Source organism: Cricetulus griseus, assembly GCF_003668045.3.
Source record: "Cricetulus griseus strain 17A/GY chromosome 1 unlocalized genomic scaffold, alternate assembly CriGri-PICRH-1.0 chr1_0, whole genome shotgun sequence".
NCBI lineage: Eukaryota > Metazoa > Chordata > Mammalia > Rodentia > Cricetidae > Cricetulus > Cricetulus griseus.
In genome coordinates this window covers 233,791,750-233,816,347 of record NW_023276806.1, presented here as the reverse complement: position 1 = coordinate 233,816,347, position 24,598 = coordinate 233,791,750, and the positions used below count along the sequence as shown (strand labels likewise).

General features: G+C 47.8%; 2 protein-coding genes across 7 annotated transcripts in view; one reads left to right on the top strand and one right to left on the bottom strand.

Moving 5' to 3' along the window:
* Positions 1-13,374, bottom strand: part of Mapk14 (mitogen-activated protein kinase 14) — a 57,919-nt gene extending 44,545 nt beyond the window's left edge. The window contains exons 1-2 of one of the 4 annotated variants that reach the window (XM_027389052.2): positions 13,081-13,218; positions 900-986 (exon numbers count right to left, since the gene is read on the bottom strand). In XM_027389052.2, the coding sequence (XP_027244853.1) occupies positions 900-982 (83 nt within the window). In that variant the 5' untranslated portion in view covers positions 983-986; positions 13,081-13,218. Of the gene's footprint in view, positions 1-899; positions 987-13,080 lie in introns of all 4 variants that reach the window. The other 3 variants (XM_027389053.2, XM_027389051.2, XM_027389050.2) reach the window with 3 other exon arrangements.
* Positions 13,375-14,451: 1,077 nt separating this feature from the next.
* Slc26a8 (solute carrier family 26 member 8) overlaps positions 14,452-24,598 on the top strand; it is a 52,586-nt gene continuing 42,439 nt past the window's right edge. For all 3 annotated transcript variants that reach the window (XM_027389049.2, XM_027389048.2, XM_027389047.2), the window contains exons 1-2: positions 14,452-15,370; positions 19,683-19,878. In XM_027389049.2, the coding sequence (XP_027244850.1) occupies positions 19,697-19,878 (182 nt within the window). In that variant the 5' untranslated portion in view covers positions 14,452-15,370; positions 19,683-19,696. The remainder of the gene's footprint in view (positions 15,371-19,682; positions 19,879-24,598) is intronic.

Genomic DNA, 24,598 nt, shown 5'->3' with positions numbered 1-24,598 from the left:
TAATCCCAGCACTCAGGAGGCAGAGGCAGGAGGATCTGTGGGAGTTCGAGGCCAGCCTGGTGTACAGAGTAAGTTCTAGGACATCGAGGGCTGTTACAGAGAAACCCTGTCTTGGGAAAAAAAAAAAAACAAAACAAAACCAATGCAAGGCAAGGAACACTTATGCTTGTCCAATATATCTTTCTACATAAGAATCTGTTTTTATCAATTTAGAAAATTCCACGTAACAAATTTAAACATGTGAGATGCCATACAGACAAGAAATCAGTAGTCAAAAGATGGTTCCAGTTTGGGCTGTGGAACGTCCTAGCAGGTGCTCCCAGACAAAGCTTTCACATGCCTGTTTCCAAATAGAAACACAGGGCGTCCCCAGCATTGCCTGGCTCGAAATGCTGGGATGAGGCTCAAATAAGGTTAAGTACGTGGAGTGTGCTTTATAAACTACAAGAAGCCAGTAGTCTTTAAAACCATCACATTTCTGCCGGGCGATGGTGGTGCCGCCTTTAATTCCAGCACTCGGCAGGCAGAGGCAGAGGCAGGTGGATCTCTGTGAGTTCGAGGCCAGCCTGGTCTACAGAGCAAGCTTCAGGATAGGCTCCAAAGCTACACAGAGAAACCCTGTCTCGGAAAAAACAAAACAAAACAAAACAAAAAAAATCTCATTTTTATTTTTAATCACGTATTTGTGTCTGTGAGTGCCACACCTGGAGCCTCCTGGAGCTGGAGTTACAGGCAGTGAGTTGTAAGCTTCCCAACATCAATGCTGGAAACAGAACTTGGATCTTCTGCAAGAACAGGATGCACTCTTAACAACTGACTGAGCCATTTCTCTAGCCCCAGAAAGTACTTCAGTTTTAAATATTCCAAATTGAAATCAACATCCAACCATAAGTTTGTACCTGCAGTTTTCTGCATGGAACTTTCCAAGTAGTAAGCCTTCAATATTTTTATATCTCTTTCTCTCAGACTGGAAGTTGACCATATCTCTAAAGTAACAGTAAAAAGAGAAGATTATTAAAATGTAATCGAGAGTCCTTGAAATCCTTGATCATTTGTTTCTATGGATACCGGTAGTGTCACGGAACCTGAGAATACTATAGTCAGCAATACACTGTAGCCAATCCTGCAGAGACTGAGCTCAAAGCCACCATACTCCACATGCGTGCTCCCTCCTCCAGGCTGTGAGAGGGCGCAGAGCTGTCTGTATCCTTGGCATCTCATCGTGACCCGAACATAAAACAAAAATAATGAACACATGCCAAAGACAGATCACTCCTGACCTCAAGGATAGAGAAGGCTGGGGAGTCAGACAGACAGGCGTCTGTAGACAAACTGCTGCAGACTGCAACAGGGCACCACTCTGCTTCCTCCACTCAGCCCCGGCCTGCGCTTCAGACAGAAAGCTCAACACTGCTCCTTTCCTTGGTTCGTGTCAAGGAACAGCTCTCTGCCTTGCTAGCCAGGAATACAGGTTGACTATTCTAAAAGCAGTTACCTAAGTCTTGACTTCTGGGGCTAAGACTCAAACATCTGTATAGTTCAAGTTTCACAAGTGACTGAAATACAGAGAACCACAGCTGGGTGGGGCTGGTCCTCTTCACATCTGTTCACTTATCAACTATCTCAAAATGTGTGCTCCCTTTCATGCTCCCAATGAGGAGCTCACTCAACTCTCCGAATAATTCTCAAAACCTTTTCCTCCATGAAAGCATCCTAAATACTATAACCCACAATGGCACCACTCTGTGTATGTCCACAGTGTGTGCATATAGTCCACCAGTCTGCTTCTCTGATACACTGGTAAGCCTTGAACACTGTCTGATGGATGACAGAGAGGAAGGGAGGGAGGGAGGGAGGGAGGGAGGGAGGGAGGGAGGGAGGGAGGGAGAGAGCACAGCATTAAACATTAAAAGCTGCATATCCTAATACAGAATTCATTATCACCACATCAGATCCCTTCAAGCACTACCACATGCAATTCAGGAAAACACTAAAACATAAGTCTAAATAACAGACTCTAAATCAAGAACAAAGCTAATTTTCCTCAGTTACTGCTGAGATCACATGACTACTAAGAAATTCACCCTATGAGCGCTCGCGAGTGTGAGTGTGTGTGTGTGTGTGTGTGTGTGTGTGTGTGTGAGTGTGTGTGTGTGTGTGAGTGTGTGTGTGTGTGTGTGTGTGTGTGTGTGTGTGTGTGTGTGTGTGTGTGTGTGTGTTTTGAGACAGGGTTTCTCTGTGTAGCTTTAGAGCCTGTCCTGGCACTCGCTCTGTAGACCAGGCTGGCCCTGACCTCAGAGGTCCTCCTGCCTCTGCCTCTCAAGTGCTGGGATTAAAGGCGTGTGCCACCACGCCCACCCCTAGTGTCTAATATTTTAAAGGCTAAAATATGAAATAGAATCTTCAAAATGTAGCTAAAGCATGCATGTAGTCCTGGCAGAGGAAGAGGTAGGACTGCTGTGTGTCTGAGACCAGGCCAGTCTGCATTGTGTTCCAGGCCACCGAGGGCTATATATCCAGCCTCTGTCAGACAACAAACAGGGTGATATGAGCTGCTAGCACTTGTTTCTTTGTTTACTTGGCAAGCTCTTGCTTTTCTAACATTTCATTTCACTTAAGATGGGGTCTCACTATATAGGCCTGGCTGGCCTGAACATTCTATTTTTAGGACTTTGAAAATGTTATCTACTGAAAGAAGATAGGAGAGAAAGGGCCAGGAAATACCAAAGACGCTGGGGAAAACACTACCTTTAGTTTGAACTTAATGCTAATATCCTGAATAAGCTTTCTTTTCCAGAAACATTTACAAACCCTAAGTGGGTCATGACAAAAAGAAAACACAAGTTATTCACATGCATTGTTTCTTCACAACATCTACAGCTACCCACGTGGTCACTGCCATGCATTCTATGCCAGCTGTCCCATCCATTAAGCTTGGGACCTTGCCAGTGTTCTCCTGTAAGTAACGAAGGTCATACTGAAGGAAGAAGGAAGCATTCCTCCTTGCTGACAGCTCAAGTGGACAAGTTAGCCCCTAGTTTTCACTCAAGACCAATTATTCTAAATATGTACAGCTGTGTAAAATGTTTTCAATTAAGGATGCTTCTTGTGTCCCTAGACCTGCCCCTCGAACATAAGACAATGTCTGAAAGACAATTTTGGCTGTCACAATGGGAAATTTCAATAAATCTTAAGACTAGGAGATAGTACTGCTGTTAAATAAATATACAACATCCAGTACCCTGTCAGACCCCACCACAAAGCATCAGCCCACCCAGAATGTCCACAGACTGAGGAACCCTATGTTACAGGATGTACATGGAGTTTGGGGATTCAAAGAAGTAACAGACACACACTCTAATTTGTTACATTTCAACCCTTTTGCCTGGTATCAGTATCAATTAACATTGAGATTGCTTATTTCAAAAGAGACCATTCAACCATAAGGCACTTAGAACACTACACAAGGAATCGGAAACCTAAGCAAGCCAAACTGTAGCATCAAATGACAGGATGACAGAGACTGAGGACATGGCTCAGTCAGGAAAGTGATTACACCAGCAAGTATGAAGACCTGAGTTTGATCCCAATATCCATATAAAAAACAAAAAGCAAAACAAACAAACAAAAAATAGGTATGATGCTATGTGCCTGTAATCAACCCTAGCAGTTGGGGGTGGAAGCAGGAAGGTTCCTGGGGATTGCTGACCTGCTAGTCTAACCAATCCATGAGCTCCAGATTCAGTGGGGTACTGTCAAAAAATAATGTGGAGAGTGACAGAGGACAATAACTGAGGTTAACCTATTGCCTCCACACACAGACATACATGCCCGAGCGCGCGCGCGCGCACACACACACACACACACACACACACACACACACACACACACACACACACACAGAGAGAGAGAACACACACACACACACACACACACACACACACAGACACACACAGAGAGAGAGAGAGAACACACACACACACACACACAGACACAGAGAACACACACAATCAGGGAATAACAAATATATTAATACAATATGTCAAATCAATATTTCACTGCAATTTAACACAATGATTGTTAGGGAGTAGGGCTTTGCTTTGCTTTGTTCCTTTTTGCAGATGAGAAAGAGAACTAAAGTCTTCATAAGCAACTGGCAGACTGGAAAGAAAACATAAATAGAAACTATGTGTTCCTAAGTCTAAGTTCAAGGAGGTTCAAGCTAGCAAAAGCCCTAAATAAAAGGTTTAAGTGGGGAGGGTAAAGGGGGAAGAGTCAGCTACCACAGATAACTAAGAATAAAGAAATTATTTCTGGGAATTAAATTAGATCTGCTACAGGAATGAAGAAATACACGATGAACTCAGTACTTGCACAAGCCAGACATCCCAAGCTGAGCGTTACGGAAAGCATAATTACGAGCACATGACAATGCTCCAAATGGACAGAGAGCAAAGGACCCAGGATCTAGACCAATTACACTCACACCCTCTTCTACTAAAACAGCCTCCCAGAGCCTTTACACATCAAAAGAGGTTTTGTTTTGGCTTTTGACCTCTTGTGGGCACATGCTGCCCTTCCAGATCTGAATCACCAGATGGAAAGGCTTCTCTGACACAGATTTCCAATACATAGCCTGGCATCAAGCTGCCCTAGATGTGACAAGCTACTACAACGTCACAGAACGTGAGACAGAAGATTCTCTAGAAATTTAATGGTAGCTCTGAGATGACAACAGACACAACAGATGCAAAAAAAGAAAAGAGCTACGGAGACTTCTGAAGCAACTGGGTCCCTTCCTGCTTTTGTATGTAGGTCAGAGGTTGACCTTAGGTGTCTTCCACCTTGTTTTGAGACAGGCTTTCTCACCAAACCTGGAGCTCACCAACCAGGCTAGGCTAGGTGGCCAGACTCTGCACCCCAGCGCTGAGATCATGAGTGCCGCACTCAGCTTTTGCATGGTATCCTGAATCCAGCTCAGGTCCTCATGCTTCCATGCAAGCACTTTATCTCCCCAGTCCCTTTGCTTTCTTGACCTTTATAAACAATGCTAAATGAATGGATTTATGACAACAAAGGGACAGCTGTTGGTGTTTTAGGTATGGTTGTGTGCTGTATGCTGACTGTGGACTGCAAGCTTGGAGACTTTGGGGTAGAGCACACACACACATCTTCCTCCATGTCACAAGCACAGTGGCAAGACTTAAGAGGTTTTGAGGGAAGCAAGGAAATCTGTAACCACATCTTTCAATGCAACAGGAGCAAACATGTTCAGGGCCTACAGTTAGTCAGACAGCAGGTCTAGACAGAATAAACATTCGTTCTAATAGCTTTCTGTTGTGTTGCCATGGGAATCTGTGTTTGCAAGAACTTACTTTCTGCACCCAGATGGTAAAGGGGGACAGCTTCAGAGGCCCAAGAAAGGAGCTCACATGAAGGCAGCCAAGACAGGGCAGAACAGAGCTGCTGTAAGGTATCTCTAGATGCCTATTCTGTCCCATCTAGTCAAGTTAACAGTTCTTGGAACCTCATGGCCAAAAACATCAATGTCAGGTAACATGATGAGGGAAAGGCAGAGGAAAAGAAAACAGACACATGTCCAAAGAACAAAATAAATGGGATCTTAAATACTCAGATACCCCAAGGAAGACAAAAGCAACTTAAGGGGGGGGGGGGCCTCAACCCTCCAGCCGCCGCTCATCTTCCTTTCTCAATGCTAATCTCTTTGCTCCCTTTTGTACCTTTTGGCAACAAAACTGTGAAAAAGCTGAAGCAAGTATATGTCCTTTACAGAGCTGGAATGGAGCACCCTGAGTTTCCAGGGCTCTGGCACTCTGGGACTGGGGAACGAGAGCTTCAGGCATAGGACAGAGCTCTGCAATGATCCATCTGTCTTGTGCTATCCTAAACCACAAACAATACCTCTGTCAATTAAGGAACAGAAATGAAAAACTGGGGAGTGAAATCCCAGCTCTCCTGTCTATAACCCACCTTAGCTTCCCTTCTCAGAATAAAAGCAGGTCCTTACACCTTACAGGATCCCTACCAGCTGCAAAGCCCTCCCCTCCTGATTGCTTTCCAGGTTCAGGCAGCTCTGGCAGAGATGATCACATAGCACAGGGTCTTTGTGTTAATCTTTCAATCCATAAAGTTCTTACTTTCTTACCCCACGATGTCCAACCCCTTAGCTTAGGTCTTTCCTGTCACTTCCACCACCATCCTTTTGCTCACAAGAGCAACAGAGGATGGCCAACAGTAGATGTACAAGGACCTAGGTTCGTCAGCACTAGGAAGGGAAAAAAAAAAAAAAAAAAAAAAAAAAAAAAAGCTAAGCCACTCTATGCCTTCCCTTTCATGTTTCATATTCCCAGTAACATTTATCCTCTGGCACCATAAGTGTGGCTTATTTTCCCCCCACTGTCACCACAGCACAGTTCCAAAAAGGCAAGTGTTTTGTACTTCGTTAAAATCCCATACCCTGTACCTGAAGAACAAGCCCCACCGTGAAGTAGCCACACTACACACAGAGCCATGTCCCAGGAGAGACAGATGAGCCCACAATGCTGTACCTTTTTATAAGTCACCACAATCTCTCCACCTCCCCAAGGCAGGAACTTAGGGACCGTCACAGACTCATCCATACTACTTGGTCTCACCATCAGCCTGGGATGGGAGCATGCTCAGAACCCTGGAACAACCTGTAAAGTGTATTTTACAGAACACTATCTTTTCTTCCCTATAACAAATTCTTAAAGGCTTGTACACTGGAAGATTGGCTAATCCTCACTATAATGTGCTTAGCTTATAAAGCACTTTGCAAAGATCAATCATCTAAAACTGAAACTTAGAAAAAATTCAAGTGTAAAGAAAGTTCTGGTCTTGTTTCCTCAAAAAGCATGTACACAATTTGCACATACATCCATGAGAAAGCTGAGCAGAAACCCCTGTGTTTCGGGTCAGGAACATGATACTGAGAGGAGCTGTTATCACAGCAGCTGGACCCTTTGGATAAGACACATCAGCTCAGTATCAAATTTCACAATGAATAAAAATCTGATGTATTTTCAAAAGCCTAGCAAGGCTTAGTTATTTTATTTTTATACAACATGGTTGGTCTTTCCAAAAGTACACGCTGATAAATTCCAAATAAATGATATTCATAAATCCAGAAGTCACCTATGAGAACTACCTAGTTTTTCATGAAAAAAAAAATTCATCTGGGCATTAATTTCATTTTTGATTTGTCAGTTGTGAGGGAGTACATGACTTAAATGGATTGCTGTTACCCTTTAGATTAGCTGCACAGTGACACTGTACAGACCTCTGCCAGTGATCATAACTCTACTGCAAAAGTCACCACACAACCTCAACAGGCCACAGTGATGGGAACCCCAGACCCAAAGCCAAAGCTGCTCGGGCAAGTGTGTCTCCTCTAAGTAAGCCCAGCTCACCCACAGAATTAGGTTAAAAATGCCAGCCTGGAGGCTGGAGTGAAGCTCAGTGGACAATGTGCTTAGCATGCACAAGACCCTGGGAGCAGTCACTAACAATACAAAAGGAAAGAGAGGCACAATCAGCCTCCATGGAACTAGAAAAGGAGTAACTGGTGATGCTCTCAATTAAATAACTGACAGGCTACAGAATCACACTGAAAGTGCCACTAAAGTCCAAAGAATTCCTCTACATTTGAGTACTAAATCCTAGGGGCTCAGTACAGTTCACAATGTTGCTCACAGAAGGCAAAAGCAACACAGATCATCTCTGAGGCTGAATTAAAGGGCAATCAAAAGCAATATCAAAAGTGGCAGATCTGAGATGCCTGGGGTCCAGTGATAAGCTGTGAGTGAAAACAGAATTCAATAAAACAGAACTATATAAGCTGGGAGTTGGTGGCGCTCGCCTTTAATCCCAGCACTTGGGAGGCAGAGGCAGGCAGATCTCTGTGAGTTCGAGGCCAGCCTGGTCTCCAGAGCGAGTGCCAGGATAGGCTCCAAAGCTACACAGAGAAACCCTGTCTCGGGGGAAAAACAAAAAACAAACAAACAACAAAAAAAAAACAGAACTATATAGCTAGCTTGGTTGAACACTTAATCAGTCTTTCTCTACAGTGCATACAAACCATGAACCTTTGGCAGCAACTGGAGAGATTATTGTGGAAAATTATTTTAAGGTGTGTTATATTTGTTTATGCTGTGGAACATTTATTTTATAATGATGCAAAGGAGTGTTGCATTCTTTTATGTTGCATTTATTTAACTCTGTGAAACTGTGATTCTTTGCCTCTCTAAAATACCCGATGGTCTATAAAGAGCTGAACAATCAATAGCAAGTCAGGTTAGAAAGGACAGGCGGCTCTGGCAGGCAGAGAGAATAAATAGCAGGGGAAATTCAGGAAGAGAGAAGCAAGGGAACAAGGAGAGAGGACACTAGGGGCCAGCCACCCAGCCAGCCACAGAGTAAGAGTGAAAGTAAGATATACAGAAGTAAGAAAAGAGAAAAGCCCAGAGGCAACAGATAGATGGAGCCATTTAAGTTAAGAAAAGCTGGCTAGAAACAAGCCAAGCTAAGGCCCGGTGTTTATAAGAAAAAAATAAGACTCCGTGTGTGATGTATTAGGGAGCTGGGTGGCAGGCCCCTCCAAAAGGCCAAGAGTAAAACAGGAGATGGTGCAGTAGCTATGAGCACTGGCTACCAGAGGACCTGGGGTTTGTTCCAGGACCAACATGGTGGCTCATGACCATCTGTAATTTCAGTTTCAGTGGATAACATGCCCCATTCTGGCCTCTGAAGGCACCAAGCACACAAGAATACAGATACACATTGGGACAAAACACCCATATACATAAAAATAAATCGATCTAAACACACACGCACCCTCTTTCAGTAACCATGTTCTGTGGGTGTTTTTGCATGTTTGTTTTTCTTGAGTTGACAGGGCTTCATTTTTACTCTGCAGGCCAGGCTGGCCTCAGACTTTTGGTTAGGAGTTACTAATTGTATTTAAAGGTTTCTTATTAAGACCAGTAACATCCAGGTAACTATTCTGCTTTTAGTTACAAAGACAGTAGTGTCAGCTAAAAGCAGCTCCTGTGGTACTAGCACTAGAGAGCCTCAGGCAAAAGGATCAAGAGTTCATGGCCATCGGATTGTCTGGAAGAAAGGAAGGCAGGAAGAAAGGCAGGGAGAGAAGAGGCGTGAGCTATTACAACTAAGAAAGTAAAGACCAGACTTCTCTCTGGTCAAGGGTCAAGAAACTCATGGTTTCATACCTAACCATGGAGTTTTGCTTTTACCCTGGCTCATTAATGATTAATGGCTATTAATACTTTTTTTTAAAGCCTTATTTGTTTTTTGTTGTTTTTACTCGAAAAAATCTTGTCCTAGAGCTCATTGAATTGTTGGTTTCTTAAAAGAACTTACCATGTTTAGTTACATGTTTACATGACAATCATAAGTTGTACATTACCATGCCTACAACACAGTAAGCAACCGGTAAAATGTAACCATTAAACTCATTCCTCTGCAAGTCCGATGACAAAGCGAACTGTCTTCTGCACCCAGCCACTACTTGGTGGTATGTAATAAATACTGACGAACAAATGGCTACAGATGATCTGGAAGTGACTCTCAATCCTCACTCCCAATGCAGTGTCCAAGTGTGCTCAGCAAGGGCCTAGAAAGACCCCTTCCCCAGAGGGAAGGCACCGAAGTTCCTGTTTGTATTTCCTTAAATTCACCACAGAGATTTTCCCCTATGTCCCAAACCACAAAATCAATGCATTGCAACAATGTGGTCTTAGACAATTTTGCTTCATTTCCCTCTACAGACAATGAACAAAGTTCCTTAAACTTGAAGACTTAGTTTAGTTCCTTTTGCTCTTTTTGAAAGAAAGATACTGTGTAGCTCTATCAGCCCTCAACTTTCTGGTCTTTCATTGATCTTTGATTCATAGTTGGTTACTGCACAATACAGAGCGCTACTTTTTTGTCACTGCTGTTCACTACATAGTGCAAATTAAAATATAGGCTTGAGCTTAAAAAAAAAAGCGCTACACATCAAAGTGTACCATGTCCCATACCAAGATTCCTTTATCCAGAGACCTCAGGGCCAGCTCAATAAGCCATATTAAAAAATGCTGTGATATTATAAGTGTAACCCAGTGTTGCCAACTGGACTGCCTTCTCTCCTTTCAAGGCTTCAGTCTGAATCCCCCTCAGTCACTTGCATTCAAATGGACATCACTGTTTTCCGATATCAAACTGTCTCGGAGGATCAGAGTGGAGAATGGGAACACAAGCCACCAAGTGGGTTAAAAAAGAATTTCAAGAAGTCAGGCATGGTGGCATACACCTTTAATTCTCCTAGTCAGGCAGAGAGGCAGGTGGATCTCTGTGAGTTTGAGGCCAGCCAGGTCTACAGAGAGAGTCCCAGGACAGCCAGGGCTACACAGAGAAATCCTGTCTTGGGGGCGGGGGAGGGGGATGGAGAAAAAGAAAAGAAAGAAATTCAAAAGGTGTTTTCAGTTGTACCCAAAAAGCTAACTGAAAACACAACTTTAGGCCTGAAGAAATGATTCAGTGGTCAGTGCTCCTGTAGAGGACCCAGGTTCAATTCCCATCACCCACATGGCAGCTCACAACTGTCTGTAACTCCAGTTCCAGGGTCTCCATGGCACCAAGCATTCATGGGGTGCACATATATGTGTGTAAGCAAAATACCCACACATATATAAAATAAATAAATCCTCAAAAAAAAAAAAACCCAGCTTCAAATAACTTGAGAGAGTTATTTGCTCAGTCATCATGTACAATTTCAGCTGTCTTTTCCCCCATCGACAGGTTATAGGCTACACCTTACATCTCTGGTACAAACTCTTCGTCTCTGAAAAAGACATGCAAGGAACCGAATAGCGGTTGTCACTGAAGGAAGAGAAAACAGGGCTGGGGAACAGAAACAGAAGGCTTCCTGCTGCATACCTTTTTACATTTTATACATAATGAGTTGCTAATGAGTTGCTTTGTGTTGTTTGTGTATTGCTGGGGATGGAATGCAGGGCCTCCCATATGCAAGACCAGGGGCTGTAGTATGAGTTACATCACTGGTCCTGTATCACATACTTTTTTTGGTTTTTCAAGACCAAGACAGGGTTTCTCTGTGTAGCTTTGGAGCCTATCCTGGCACTCGCTCTGGAGACCAGGCTGGCCTCGAACTCACAGAGATCCGCCTGCCTCAGCCTCCCCAGTGCTGGGATTAAAGGTGTGTGCCACCACCGCCCTGCCCTGTATCACCTACTTTTAAGAAGCTGTTTGGTACAAGTCCTTTCCAACTGTGAGGTGGTGCTGAATTCTATTTCATAGAAAAGAACAGCACCAGAGGAAGTGAGCGTAGTTTTAATGGCACTTCACCACTGAACTTCATTGCAAACCTGGCTCTTCGGCCAGGACAGCAGTGTCCATAGGAAACCTTGCAAGTTCACCCACCCAGATGGCCTACAGTGGAGATACTCTGTTTCACCACTCCCTGAACATTCAAATGGAAAGCAAAGCCTGATACTCTAACAATTAGGAATGACGGACTGAGGTATGCTAATGAGCTATTAAATATTAGAGAATGAAGATAACAGTCGCAAATACACATGACAGATGTGTGAACTGCCATTCTGTAGACATGGGAGAAAGACGTCAGGGTTGGTGCCATCTGCAACATAACTTAAGCAGCTTGCGCCAACAAATGCAATATGATCTGTTGCTGGACACTATTGCACAATCTCAATTACCCAGAAGGTTCTACCAAACAGGAAATTCATGGTGTGACTTTAAGTAACACAGGACTCATACCTAAAGATTAACACATGCAGAACCCTGGAATTTGTTACAAAACAAACCATTTCACAAACCTTCGAAAACAGGAGTGTATATAAATTACTAAAGCACGTGAAGAGCTAAGCTGTTGAACCTCAAGAACCAGAGCTCTAAGAAGACACTAAGCCTAAAAGACACTGTATGAACCCTGGAGAGTTCCTAATCACTTCTGGAGTGGATATTTTATAGTATGGATTTAATTTGAAACCCACTCCCAGGGCCTTGCAAAGGTGGTAAAAGCCTTTATTCCAGGCCAGCCAGAAGAGTGAAGTTCAGGGCAGCCAGGGACATACAAAGTCTCAAATGAACAACAAAGAATCAAGAATCACGGTGTGAATGACAGCTGAGAAACATTGTTTCCTTTGCTCTCACCAAAGCCACGTCCCTCAGCCCTGGGAAAAAAAAAAAAAAAGCAAGCTGATAGCGCGCCCCTACAAATCTTCAAAGGGACTTAAAGAAAAGCATCCCAGGAATTATTTCAACTAAAAAGCTATTTACACCTCCGATCACTTGATCTGGAGTCCCTGTGGCCCGCATGGGAAAACTGATTTGTGGAGCAACACTGAAATGAGCAGTGGTGTGTGACTAAGCGGCGAGCGGTGGCGTCCTTGCAGGCGCTGCCACCCTCCCGCCCCGAAAAGGAAATACGCTTTCAACCGAATCGGAAACACAGCACGCAAGCTGGCACCGCGCTCGCCGAGATAAAGTCAGCATTCTAGGCTCTTCGGGGTGCTGCTAATTCATGTGCTAATTCCCAAAGAACGCTTCCGGAGCCAGATTTGTCCCCCCTCCAGATGGAGTCTTGCAAGAAAAAGGAAAAAACAAAAACAAAAATCCGGGAAGGGAGCGCTTTTTTTTTTTTTTTCTTGCAAGTTTCGTTCCGGTGACCGCAGTCGCGGGGTCAGGCTGTGTGCCCTGCCGCTCCTCGCAGAGGCTCCGCCCGGCTGGCTCGCCCGCTCTCCCGGGGCTGCGGGGCTGCGGAGGGAGCCCGGGAGGGGCGCAGGGTGGAGCCCGCGCGGCTGCACCCGGGTGGGTGAGTGAGGGGTGCAGGGCCCGGCCGGGGCAGAATTCCTGCCGCTGGGCGCATCGCGGAGCCGCGGGCACAGGCCGGGCCTCAGGCTCGCACGCTCGCACGCACGGAGGCTCGCACGCAGGCACGCAGGCAGGGCCGCCCCGCCGGCTCCGGCGTCCCCGGACCCCAGGCCCGGCGACACTCACCACACCGAGCCGTAGGCGCCCGAGCCCACCGGGGACAGGTTCTGGTAGCGCTCGGGCACCTCCCAGATGGTCTTGTTCAGCTCCTGCCGGTAGAACGTGGGCCTCTCCTGAGACATCTTCCAGCGGCGGCCGGGGCCGCTGCCTGCAGCCGCACGCTGTCTGTCCTCGGCGCTCGCCCGCCGCTCGCCCGCCGCTCGCCCGCGCGGGGCTGGCTGGACGCCGCGGCCCCTGTCAGAGCCGCGGGCACGCGCGGGAGCCGGCTGTGCGGCTCGAGGCTGCTCCCGCCGCTGCGCTGCAGCCGCGCCGCGCCGACGCCGCACGACTCCCGCTCGCAGCGCTGCAGCGCCGCCCGCCCGCCCGGGCTCCCGTGGGCTGGCTCCGGCCGCCGCGCTCCTCCCGGCAACGACCGGAGCCTCTCGCGGAAGTCTCGCGAGAACAACGCCCCGTCCCGCCCGCGCCCACGGCCCCGCCCCGTCCGACCGCCCCGCCCCGCCCCGCCGGGATCTTACCCAATACGGAACCCGCCCGTGGGAGGGGCCGCTGCGAGCGCGCCGGAGGCGGCGCCTCTCGCGAGAACACGGAGCGGGCGGGGCTGGCAGGGCTTCGGGGCAGGGGCTCTCGGAGGAGGAGCGCGGGGAGGATGGAGAGGACGGAGGAGGAGCGCGGGGAGGAGCGCGGGGCGGACGGGAGAGAGGAGCGCGCGGAGGAGCGCGGGGCGGAGGAGGACGGGGAGGAGGAGCGCGGGGAGGAGCGCGGGGCGGACGGAGAGGAGGAGCGCGGGGAGGAGCGCGGGGAGGAGCGCGGGGCGGACGGAGAGGAGGAGCGCGGGGAGGAGCGCGGGGAGGAGCGCGGGGCGGACGGGGAGGGCGCAGCGCGTGCCGCGCGCGCCTCGCTGTGGTCGGCTGGGCGAGCGCTGGCGCCAGGGCGGCAAAGCTGCCGGCCCCTGGCTGCCCAGGGACGGACGGACGGACAGACGGACGGACTGATGGACGGACGCTCGCTGCCCCTGCCCCGGAGCCCAGGCCGCCCCTCCAGACGCCCAGGAGCCCCCTTCAGTTTTCTCAGGCTGAAGAGCCGCCCTGGACGTTTCAGAAGCAAATTCCAGGGGCCGGGCCGGCCGGGCTCGGGGCCTGCGTAGCATTTGCGAGGTCCTGGGTTCGATTCCTGTGCTGGAAGGGACAGGGACGTATGTACCCATGCGCGCACACACATGCACACACACACACACACATGCACACACACACGTATGCGCGCACACAATGCACACACACGTATGCACGCACACACATGCACACACCACACACACACACATGCGCGCGCACATGCACACACAGACACACACGCGCGCGCACATGCACACACAGACACGCACACGTGCGCGCACACACGTGCACACACACGCACACACACGTATGCGCGCACACACATGCACCACATGCTCACACACACCACACGTATGTGCGCACACACATGCACACACACATGCTGGTAGGTCATTGTATTCCAGGAAGGTCTCCTCTTCCATATATATATGAATATAATGTATATGAATATTTTACACACACTATATATATTTTATTTATATATATTTATATATATGTAATATATATGTATATATGTAATAAATATATATATGTAATAAATAAATGTAATAAATATATATTTATTACTCTCTGTGACCCCAGCAGTTGGAAGGAAGCCCAGCCTCTGCTGTGCAATGAGTAGCTAGCAGGCAGCCTGGGCTGCTTTTCTGAAACACCCAAAACCCATTCCTGGGGTTTGAGCCTGACTCCTGCCCATGAGAACCATCCCGACTGTAGAGATTTAAAGGAAACTTTGGAGACTCCTAAGAATGTGAACTCAGAGAATTTTAAAGACTTAATCCCCGCCCGGGCGCATGGGGAACGGGGCAGCGAGTTCTGGCAGCGCAGCTTGGAGACAAACCTGCTGACCTGAGGCCCCGGCTCGACTTCCCACGAGAGGTCAAGCATCCCCCCGTCTTGGAAGCTGAAGATAAACGTGACCGTGCGCGCCTCTCTGCGTTCGTCTGAGCAGAGGAGAGGCCGTTTCCGAGGATGCCCAGGGTGCCCGCGGCCCGGGTGTGCTGCGCAGCCGGGTACCCTTCTCCTGGCCCGGGTGCCGTCCACGCCAGCCTGCGCGTCACCCGCCGCACCCCCGGAACGCCCGCGGGTTCTGCAGCAACGGCTCGGAACTGCCGGCCTCCGCGTCCGTCCGCCTCCAGCCAGTCTGACCCCAGCGTCTGCGACTCCCGCCCGCCACCGGGAACCAGGTGAGCCTCGGTCCGGAGCCATCGGGAGCTCTGGCTGCAGCCCGGGAGCCCAGAGGCAGCGGAGCGTCCCAGGGCGGGGCTGGTGGGGTCACCTGCAGGGCCCAGAGGGTCCTGGGCACTCTGGATTGTTTGCGCTACGAGTGGATGGATGGATGATGGGTGGATGAAGGGAGGGAGGGAGGGAGGGAGGAGGGAGGAGGGAGGGAGGGAGGGAGGGAGGGGGTGGGTGGATGGTGGAGGGAGGGGTGAGAGAGGGAGGGAGGGGTGGTGGGTAGGAAGGAGGGAGGGAGGGGTGGAAGGGATGGAGGGGGTGGGAGGGAGGGAGGGAGGGAGGGAAGGAGGGGTGGAGGTAGTCCCTGGAACGTCTCTCTGGGATAGAAAGGCAGCCTGAAACAGCAGCAGGAGACAAAGTGGGTTTTGCAGGCCGGGTCCTCTCAAAGTTCTCTCCTCTCATTGTCTGTGGGCCTCTCCCCACTTCCATCCCTTCTGTCCTCACGGGGCCTCAGCCCAGGACTCCTTATCCTTTCAAACCTCACTGCTTTTGCTCACCTTGTTCTGCCTGGCGGAATCTTGCGCTCCACCCTTCTCCCCCTTGTCTGTCTTCCAGTCAAATCCCTATTTATGGATTATGCATTGGGCCCCCGCTTGCCTTCTCCATTCTGCCCAGTGATGAGTATCTGTCCCTTGGCAACACTAAAGGAAGGTGTCCGGTGTTTATGTGACCTGTGGTCAGCAGCTGGAGGGCTGTCACCTTCACTTATCTCCTGCCACTACACAACGGAGTTTGCTGACACCTTTGCCATATCCTGCACAGTCTCCATCAAAACTGAGAGAGTCACAGGCAATGAGTAGTTTTGGTTGGGATTACACACGCTTGTTTTTGGTTTTTGTTTGTTTGTTTGTTTGTTTTGTATTTTTGGTTTTGGTTTTTCGAGACAGGGTTTCTCTGTGGCTTTGGAGCCTGTCCTGGCACTGGCTCTGTAGACCAGGCTGTCCTGGAACTCACAGAGATCCGCCTGACTCTGCCTCCCGAGTGCTGGGATTAAAGGCGGCACCACCAACGCCTGGACACACGCTTGTTTTTAAAAATTGGAAGTGAACTTTGCCTAATGGTACAGGAAACTTGAAAGATGACTATATCAGTGAAAGACATTCTCACACCTTAGTTTTCATGGCTTCTTGTCTGTTGGGTCTTATATATCAGGCTACCTTTTTTTTTTTTGCATTTAAATATTCCAAATGGAGATTCTTTGAATCAATCAGTGGATGGATGGATGGATAAGGACAGTGGAAGTTGTGAAAGAGCTGGGTTAAAGTGCTTGTGTTTTAATATAGTGTTCTAAATGTAGCAGTGAGAGCCTGATTAAAGATAATTAAAGGCTGGGACCACAGCTCAGGGTAGAGCATCCTAGCATGTGAGGCCTTCAAGTGCATTCCCACCACAAAAAGAAAAAAAAAAAAAAAGAATTAAGGCATGAATGATGACATACATCTGTAATCTCAGCATTTGGTTGATAGGGCAGGAGGATTGGAGTTCAAGGCCCCCTAGACTATGTGAAATCCTGTCTCAAAAACTAAAAAAGCCAAGACCAGCAAGATAACTAGCTTAGATCATAGCACCCTTATATGCTGCTCTGTACCAGAGTCACGCTGCTGCTGCTATTGCCGCCGCTGCCGCTGTGCCCACCCCATACATGCATGCACACACACAAACACACCACAGACACACATACACCCCACACATGCATGCACACACACAAACACACCAGACACACATATACACCCCACACATGCATGCACACACACAAACATGCCACAGACACACATACACCACACGCATGCATGCACACACAACACACTACAGACACACATACACCCCACACATGCATGCACACACACAAACATGCCACAGACACACATACACCACACGCATGCATGCACATACACAACACACCACAGACACACATACATCCCACACATGCACACACACACACACACACACACACACACACACACACACACACGCCTGCACACACACAAACACGCCACAGACACACATACACCCCACACATGCATGCACACACACAAACACACCACAGACACACATACACCCCACACATGCATGCACATACACAAACATGCCACAGACACACATACACCACACGCATGCATGCACACACACAACACACCACAGACACACATACACCCCACACATGCATGCACACACACAAAACACCACAGACACACATACACCCCACACATGCATGCGCGCACACACACACACACACACACACACACACACACACACGCCACAGACACACATACACCACACACATACATGCACACACACAAACCACAGACACACATACACCCCACACATGCATACACACACACACACACGCCACAGACACACATACACCACACACATACATGCACACACACAAACACATATACAGAGAGTCACGGAGTTGGAGCAATTCCTGAGACTTCTAACGAAACTAATAAAGAAGTCATGTGTTTGCCCTGGGTGCTTCAGGCAGACATATGACCAGACATTACAGGCAGCATTCCACCTGTCTCTCCACCTTTGCTCCATGGCTTTGCTTGTTGGGTTGGTCGGTTGGTTTCATTCTTTCCTGTTTTTTCCAAATGACCTACTAACCTGTCCCTAGACTCGTGTGACACTGAGGGTCTCTGACTGGTCCTTTGGCCTTGGCCTCTCCACCTCCAGCACTGTTCAGATCAGCTTCCCCTACTGACAGAAGGCTTTGTATTTGCACCATCCAGGTGGGAAGTCACTAGCTGTGTGTGAGCCATGTGTGAGCCATGTGGGTGAGCCACTGTGGAGCATGTTGAATGTAGCAAATGGGCGGGGAAGGGCATTTAAAATCTTCACTTAATGAAAGTTACATTTAAGTAGTAAATTTAGTAGCCAGCGGCTCAGCGTGCTGGACCATACAGCTCAAGACAGCGTCTCTGACTCCGTCTCCTCAAGTATATCCCATGTGTACATGACTCCTGCTCAGACTCCAGATAACTAAAACGTCCAGGACAGGTCAGGTCACACATCCAGGACCCTGTGGAAAGGACTTTTATTTGACGCGTGGTTCTGTTTGTTTATTTTGAAATAGGGTCTCATATAGCCCAGGCTGACCTCGAGCTTGCTATGTAACAGAGGCTGGCTTTGAACCCCTGACCCTCCTGCCTCTGTGTCCTAAGTGCTGAAATTACAGGTGTGTGCCATCACACCCAGCTCCCTCTAGGAACAGTGAAGCTTGTTTGGTGTGTGCTCATAGATGCAGGCAGGCCACACTGCTGAGTGCAGGTCAGAGAACAACTGTGGGAGTCGGTTCTCTCATTCTACCACACGTGTCCCGGGGATCAGACTCAGGTGTGGTGGCAGGCGCCTTTCCCTGCAGAGTCCTTTCAGGGGCCCTCCTCTAGGAACACATTTAGACACCCCCTCCCATACTCCCAGTTAAAAGCTGGCATGACTCGGGTCTTTCTAATTATTTTCCTTAGATCATCTCTCATTGTGTTGAGTCCTGTCCCTGAAACAGCCATTCCTCCTCCCCCGCCTCAGCTGGGTCTCAGTTCACCTGCTCAGGGCGTTCTTTCCCGTTCCCCAGGCTGGGAGCATCAGTGTTGCTCTAGGTTCCGTGGTCTTAGGATGTGATATCTGTTTTACGGGACAGGGCTTAAACCGTGGCTGTGGCTGAATCACTGTGGTGTGAAAGTGATGGTTTTCACACCTCTGAAAGATGGCTCAGAGGTTAAGAGCACGGGCTGCTCTTCCCGAGGTCCTGAGTTCAATTCCCAACAACCACGTGGTGACTCACAGCCATCCATAATGAGATCTGGTGCCCCCTTCTGGCCTGTTGGGATACATGCAAGCAGAACACTGTATGCATAATAAATAAACAAACAAATAAATAAATAATCAAGGAAAGTGCTAATGATATAAATTTCTAAAAATGTGCTTATCTTTTGAGACAGGATCTCTCTATGCAGTCTGTCCTTGAACTCATAGAAATCCTTCTGTCTCTGCTTGCCATGTGCTGGGATTAATAAACATATGCTACTATACCCAGCCCTGAATATTTTTTTATTGAATTTATTTATTTGGTGGTTGGAGTGGCATGTGTTGCCACAGACTGTATATGAAGTCAGAGGACAATTTGCAGGAGTCAGTAGTCTTACCACGCGGGTGCCCTGGATGAACACAGGTCATCAGGCTTGCCAGCAAACACCTTTTTACCACTGAGCCGTCTCACCAGCCTTAATGCCTGTTTTTCACCTGACGTCTTTCCAGCTCATCCAGGAAGGATGCAATCAGAGAGGAGCATCCAGAACTTGGGCAGCAGATTCAGGCAAATCCCCTTTGTGTACGATGTCAAGCGAAATGTGTACAATGAGGAGAATTTCCAGCAGGAGCACAGGAGGAAGGCTGCCACTTCCGGAAATGTGGACATCAATGTCACCACCTTCAAGCATCATGTCCAGTGCCGGTGCGTGTCCTCAGCCTCTCGGTGGCCAGCAAGCCAGGCAGGAGCAAAAGCTGACCTGACTCTCTTGCAGCTCACTTCTGTCTCTCTGTCTTCCTTCTCTGGATTCCTGTTCTCAGAACCAGGCTGTTTATTGTGTGATTTTTGGTTGTTGGCTGTGTGCCTGCCTGCCTGCCTGCCTGTCTGTCTGTCTCTGTGAGTGTGTGCCTGTGTGTGTGTGTGTGTGTGTGTGTGTGTTTCTATGTTTGTGTGTGTTTCTATGTTTGTGTGTGTCTTGCAGAGTCCTCTGATTATAACTTCTCTGGCATTGTCTTTTAGCCTGTTTTCTGGTATTCCACTATAACAAAAGACGAAAGACTGAGTAACTTGTAAATAAAAGGTTTGTTTGGCTGGTAATTCTGATAGCCAATGGGGCCAAACCTTATGGATGCTGGTATCCTGGTGAGGACACCCTGCTGTGCCACAATGTAGCTGAGAAATGGAAAAGGAAGCCGCCAAGTGGCCAAGCCATAGGGCAGCTCACTTCAGAAAGCCTGCTCTCTGGGTGCTAATTCAGCCCCACAGGAGCTGGATCCAGGCATGAGGGAGGGGCTCCTGCAGCCCAGGTTTCACTACTTGCTACTTCCAAACATGGCCTCCATCGGAACCAAGCTCTCAGCCCTTGAAACTTTGCAAGACTAGTCACAATCCAGTCACTGTAGGCATAGAGACCTCCCGAAGTATCTCAGGATGATATTTAATAAACACGTTGTTCAATCAAGGCAGGCAAAAATAGCTCAGTGGGTGTGTAAAGGTGCTTGCTGCAAAGCCTGAGGACCTGAGTTCTATTCCTGGGACCCACCTTGTGGAAAGAGAGAAATGCCTCTACAAAGCTGTTTTCTATTCCTCTCTGTGCTAAATTAATGTAATAAAGCACCAACTACCATTAGTAGTCCCACAGAAAGGTAGACAGCTCTGACGGACTAAACAAAGAAATCCTTCTAACAGCCACATCTTGGCCATCCACAGAGTGTACACCCTGACTCCCAACCCTGACCAGCAAGAGATTCTCAGCCTGTTTCTGTGCCACGAACCTCTTAGCAAACTGACAGAGTGAAAGGGCATCTTTTCAGAATAATTTCTTTCCATTAGGTTTCTTCTTCTTCTTCTTCTTCTTCTTCTTCTTCTTCTTCTTCTTCTTCTTCTTCTTCTTCTTCTTCTTCTTCTCCTTCTCCTTCTTCTTCTTCAAGACAGAGTCTCATATAGCCCAGACTGGCCTCATACTCCCTATGGAGTCAAGCATAGCCTTAAGTCCTGACCCGCCTGCCTCCACCCTCCCAGTGCTAGGTCCATGGGTGCTCACCACCACCAGCATTTTATCTCCAGTACTGAGATGGACATGTGCTAGGCAAGCACTCTATCACTGAGCTGTCTCCTCAGGCTGCTAGTGTGTGTGTGTGTGTGTTTATGTGTGTGTGTGTGTACTACGCACCAGTGTGTTTTAATTATAGTAAAAGATATATGCTACCAAGCCGGTTGTTTTGACCTTTTTTGTTTTGTTTTACGTTTGTTTTTCCAGACAGGGTTTCTCTGTGTAGCCCTGGCTGTCCTGGAACTCACTTTGTAGACCAGGCTGGCCTCGAACTCACTGAGGTCCACCTGCCTCTGCCTCTGCCTCCCGAGCGCTGGCAATAAAGGCGTGTGCCGCTGCTGCCACCACCACCACCACCACCACCACCCGGCTTTGCTTTGACCATTTTTAAGTGTGGGATTTTTATGGCATAATTGTTATTGTGCAACTACCACCACAGTTGGTTTGCATAACTTTTTCATCACCTCAAACAGAAACTCTGTACTGATTAAGCAATGGCTCCCTGCCTCTCACCCCACCCCTGCTTCTGCCCCCGTGAGTCTGCCTCTGCGAGATTAAGCTACAAACCTGCCTGCCCCTTGTGATTCCAGCAGAACCACAAGCATTTGTCTTTGTGTGTCTGGCTTGTTTCATTTAATATCATGTTTCCAAGGCTCATGCACATTATAGCAAGTGCCAGCACACTTCCTTTTTTCTGTGGCAGAGTAATAATTCTTTGTGTTTCTTACACACTGCCTATCTATCCGTTTATTAATGGACACTTGGGTTGTTCCCATCTTTTGGCCTCTGAGAATAATGTTACCATGGATGTAGGCACAGATCCATTTCAATGCCTTTTTTTTTAAGTGCTCTCAGGACCCTGCCTGGGGTAGAATTATCAGGTCATATGTCAGTCCTATGTGCACCTGTGTGTGCGCGCATGTCCGTGTAGATGCGCACACGTGTGTGCACAAACACAGAGGCCAGAGGCTGATGTCAAGCGTCTCCCTCTATCACTTCCTACCTTAAGGTTTGAGGCAGGGTCTCACACTGGACGGAGAGCTCTTGGGTTAAGCAGGCTGGCTGAGCAGCGAGCTGCAGGGAGCCCCAGTTTCGGGTTTCAGGCTGCACTGCCCACCTGGTTCTTTCTTCTTTCCTGCACTGAGGATCTGAAAGCCAGCCTCAAGCTTGTGAAGCAGGTCCTTTGCCAGGCAAGTGGGCTCCCCACCCTCCATGTTTCTTCTTGTTTTGTTTCTTTGAGATGGGGGGTCTTACTATTAATCCTGGCTAGCCTCAAACTCACTATCCTCCTGCCCCAGCCTCCTGAAGGCTAGGATAACAGGCTTCTCTACCTCATTCATTAACTTTTGAGGGGCTGGCACATTAATCTCTAGAGTGCTGGCCCCGTTTTACATTCCCACTAGAGCTATAGAAGGATTCTAGTTTTCTGCACTCTGTCTTTTGAATTAGCCCCATCTCAACAGGTAGGAGGTAGTGTCTTGTGTTGTTTTTTATTTTGGTCCATGTTTTTCTCATGAAGATATGAGCAGTTTTTTCCTGTGTGTATTGGCCACTCTTGTATCTTCAGAGGAAAAAAAAAGTCTTCATTTCTTTTACCCCTTTTTATCATTGAGTTGGGGGATTTTTTGTTGTTATTTTTTTTTTTTATTGTTGTTGTTGTTTTTTCCAGACAGGGTTTCTCTGTGTAGCTTTGGAGCCTATCCTGGCACTCTCTCTGGAGACCAGGCTGGCCTCAAACTCACAGAGATCCACCTGCCTCTGCCTCCCGAGTGCTGGGATTAAAGGCGTGGGCCACTACCACAAGGCTGAGTTAGGGGATTTCTTTAAATATTCTGGATATTCGGTTCTTCTTCTTCTTTTTTTTTTATTTTTATTATTTATTTATTTATTTATTTATTTTTGGTTTTTCCAGACAGGGTTTCTCTGTGGCTTTGGAGACTGTCCTGGAACTCACTCTTGTAGACCAGGGCAAGCAGATCTCTGTGTGTTCTAGGTCAGCCTGATCTGTGGAGTGAGTTCCAGGTCAGCCAGGGCTGTTCCACAGAGAAACTCTGTCTCAGAAAATAAACAAACAAAAACTGTATTTTCATTATTTTTAACTCTGTGTAGGGTGAGCTTCTGTATGTGGGTACGTACATGTGAGTGCAGGTGCCCGTGGAGGCGGGAAGGATCAGATCCCCTGGAGCTACAGTCACAGACAGGAGGTGCTGGGAACTGAACCCTGGACCTCAGGAAGAGCAGCCAGTGCTCTTAGGTGCTGAGGCACCTCTCCAGCCCTGCAAAGATTACACTTTGATAAAAATTCAATCTCTGTCTGAGCCTAAGAATTTTATACCGTAGCTCTTTCATTTCTTTTTGTTTTTTCTTTTCTCTTTCAGCTAGAGACTGAATCTGGGGCCTCCCACTCGTGAGCTACATCCAATGCTCTTCTTACTTTTTGTTTTGAAACAGGGTCTTGCTAACTTGCCCAGGCTGGTCTTGAATTCTCAACTGCTTAAATCATCTCTGTGCTCAGTACTTCAATAATATAAAAAATAAATAAGCCACGCAGTAGTGGCGAGAGGCAGAGGCAGGCAGATCTCTGTGAATTTGAGGCCAGCCTGGTCTACAAGAGCTAGTTCCAGGACAGCCTCCAAAGCCACAGAGAAACCCTGTCTCAACCCCCCCCCCAAAAAAAACAGATAAAATTGTAAGGAAAAACAGTTGTGTTAAAATCTAGTGAGCCAGGTGGTGGTGATGAACGCCTTTGATCCCAGTGCTCAGAGGTAGAGTCAGGAGGATCTATGAGTTTGAGGCCAGCCTGGTTTACAGAGTGAGCTCCAGGGTAGCCTGGGTTACATAGAGAAACCCCATCTCAAAAACAAACAAACAAAATCGTATCTATCTATCTACCTACCTACCTACCTATCTATCTATCTTTGGATCTAGTAACTACCATAGTAAAAACCATAGTTTCAAGGAAGTAAGGAATGGAAAATTTCAAGATATCTATAGCAACAGTAATGTTGTGGTTACAGCATTCAGTTCTGGGGCTTCTACTTTGGTTTATAATTAATATTCCTAATCAAAGGAACCAGTCACGGTGGCACATGCCTATAACCCCAGGGAGGCTGAGGCAGGATTGTCATGAGTCTGAGGTCAGTGTAAATTACATACAATGCCAGATAGCTACAGAGCAAGATGTCTCAAAACAAACAAACAAACCCATAAATAAAGGAAATATGAAATTTCAGCCAGAAGTTAGTGAAAATAATGACTGTCTAGCTCCCACAATTTACATTCACCTCAGTTCTGCATGTAAGACCTCCAGGGTCCATTAAGCCGAGGTGAAGAACCCTGTGTGATCTCCATCCTGACCCACATCCGGCCTTA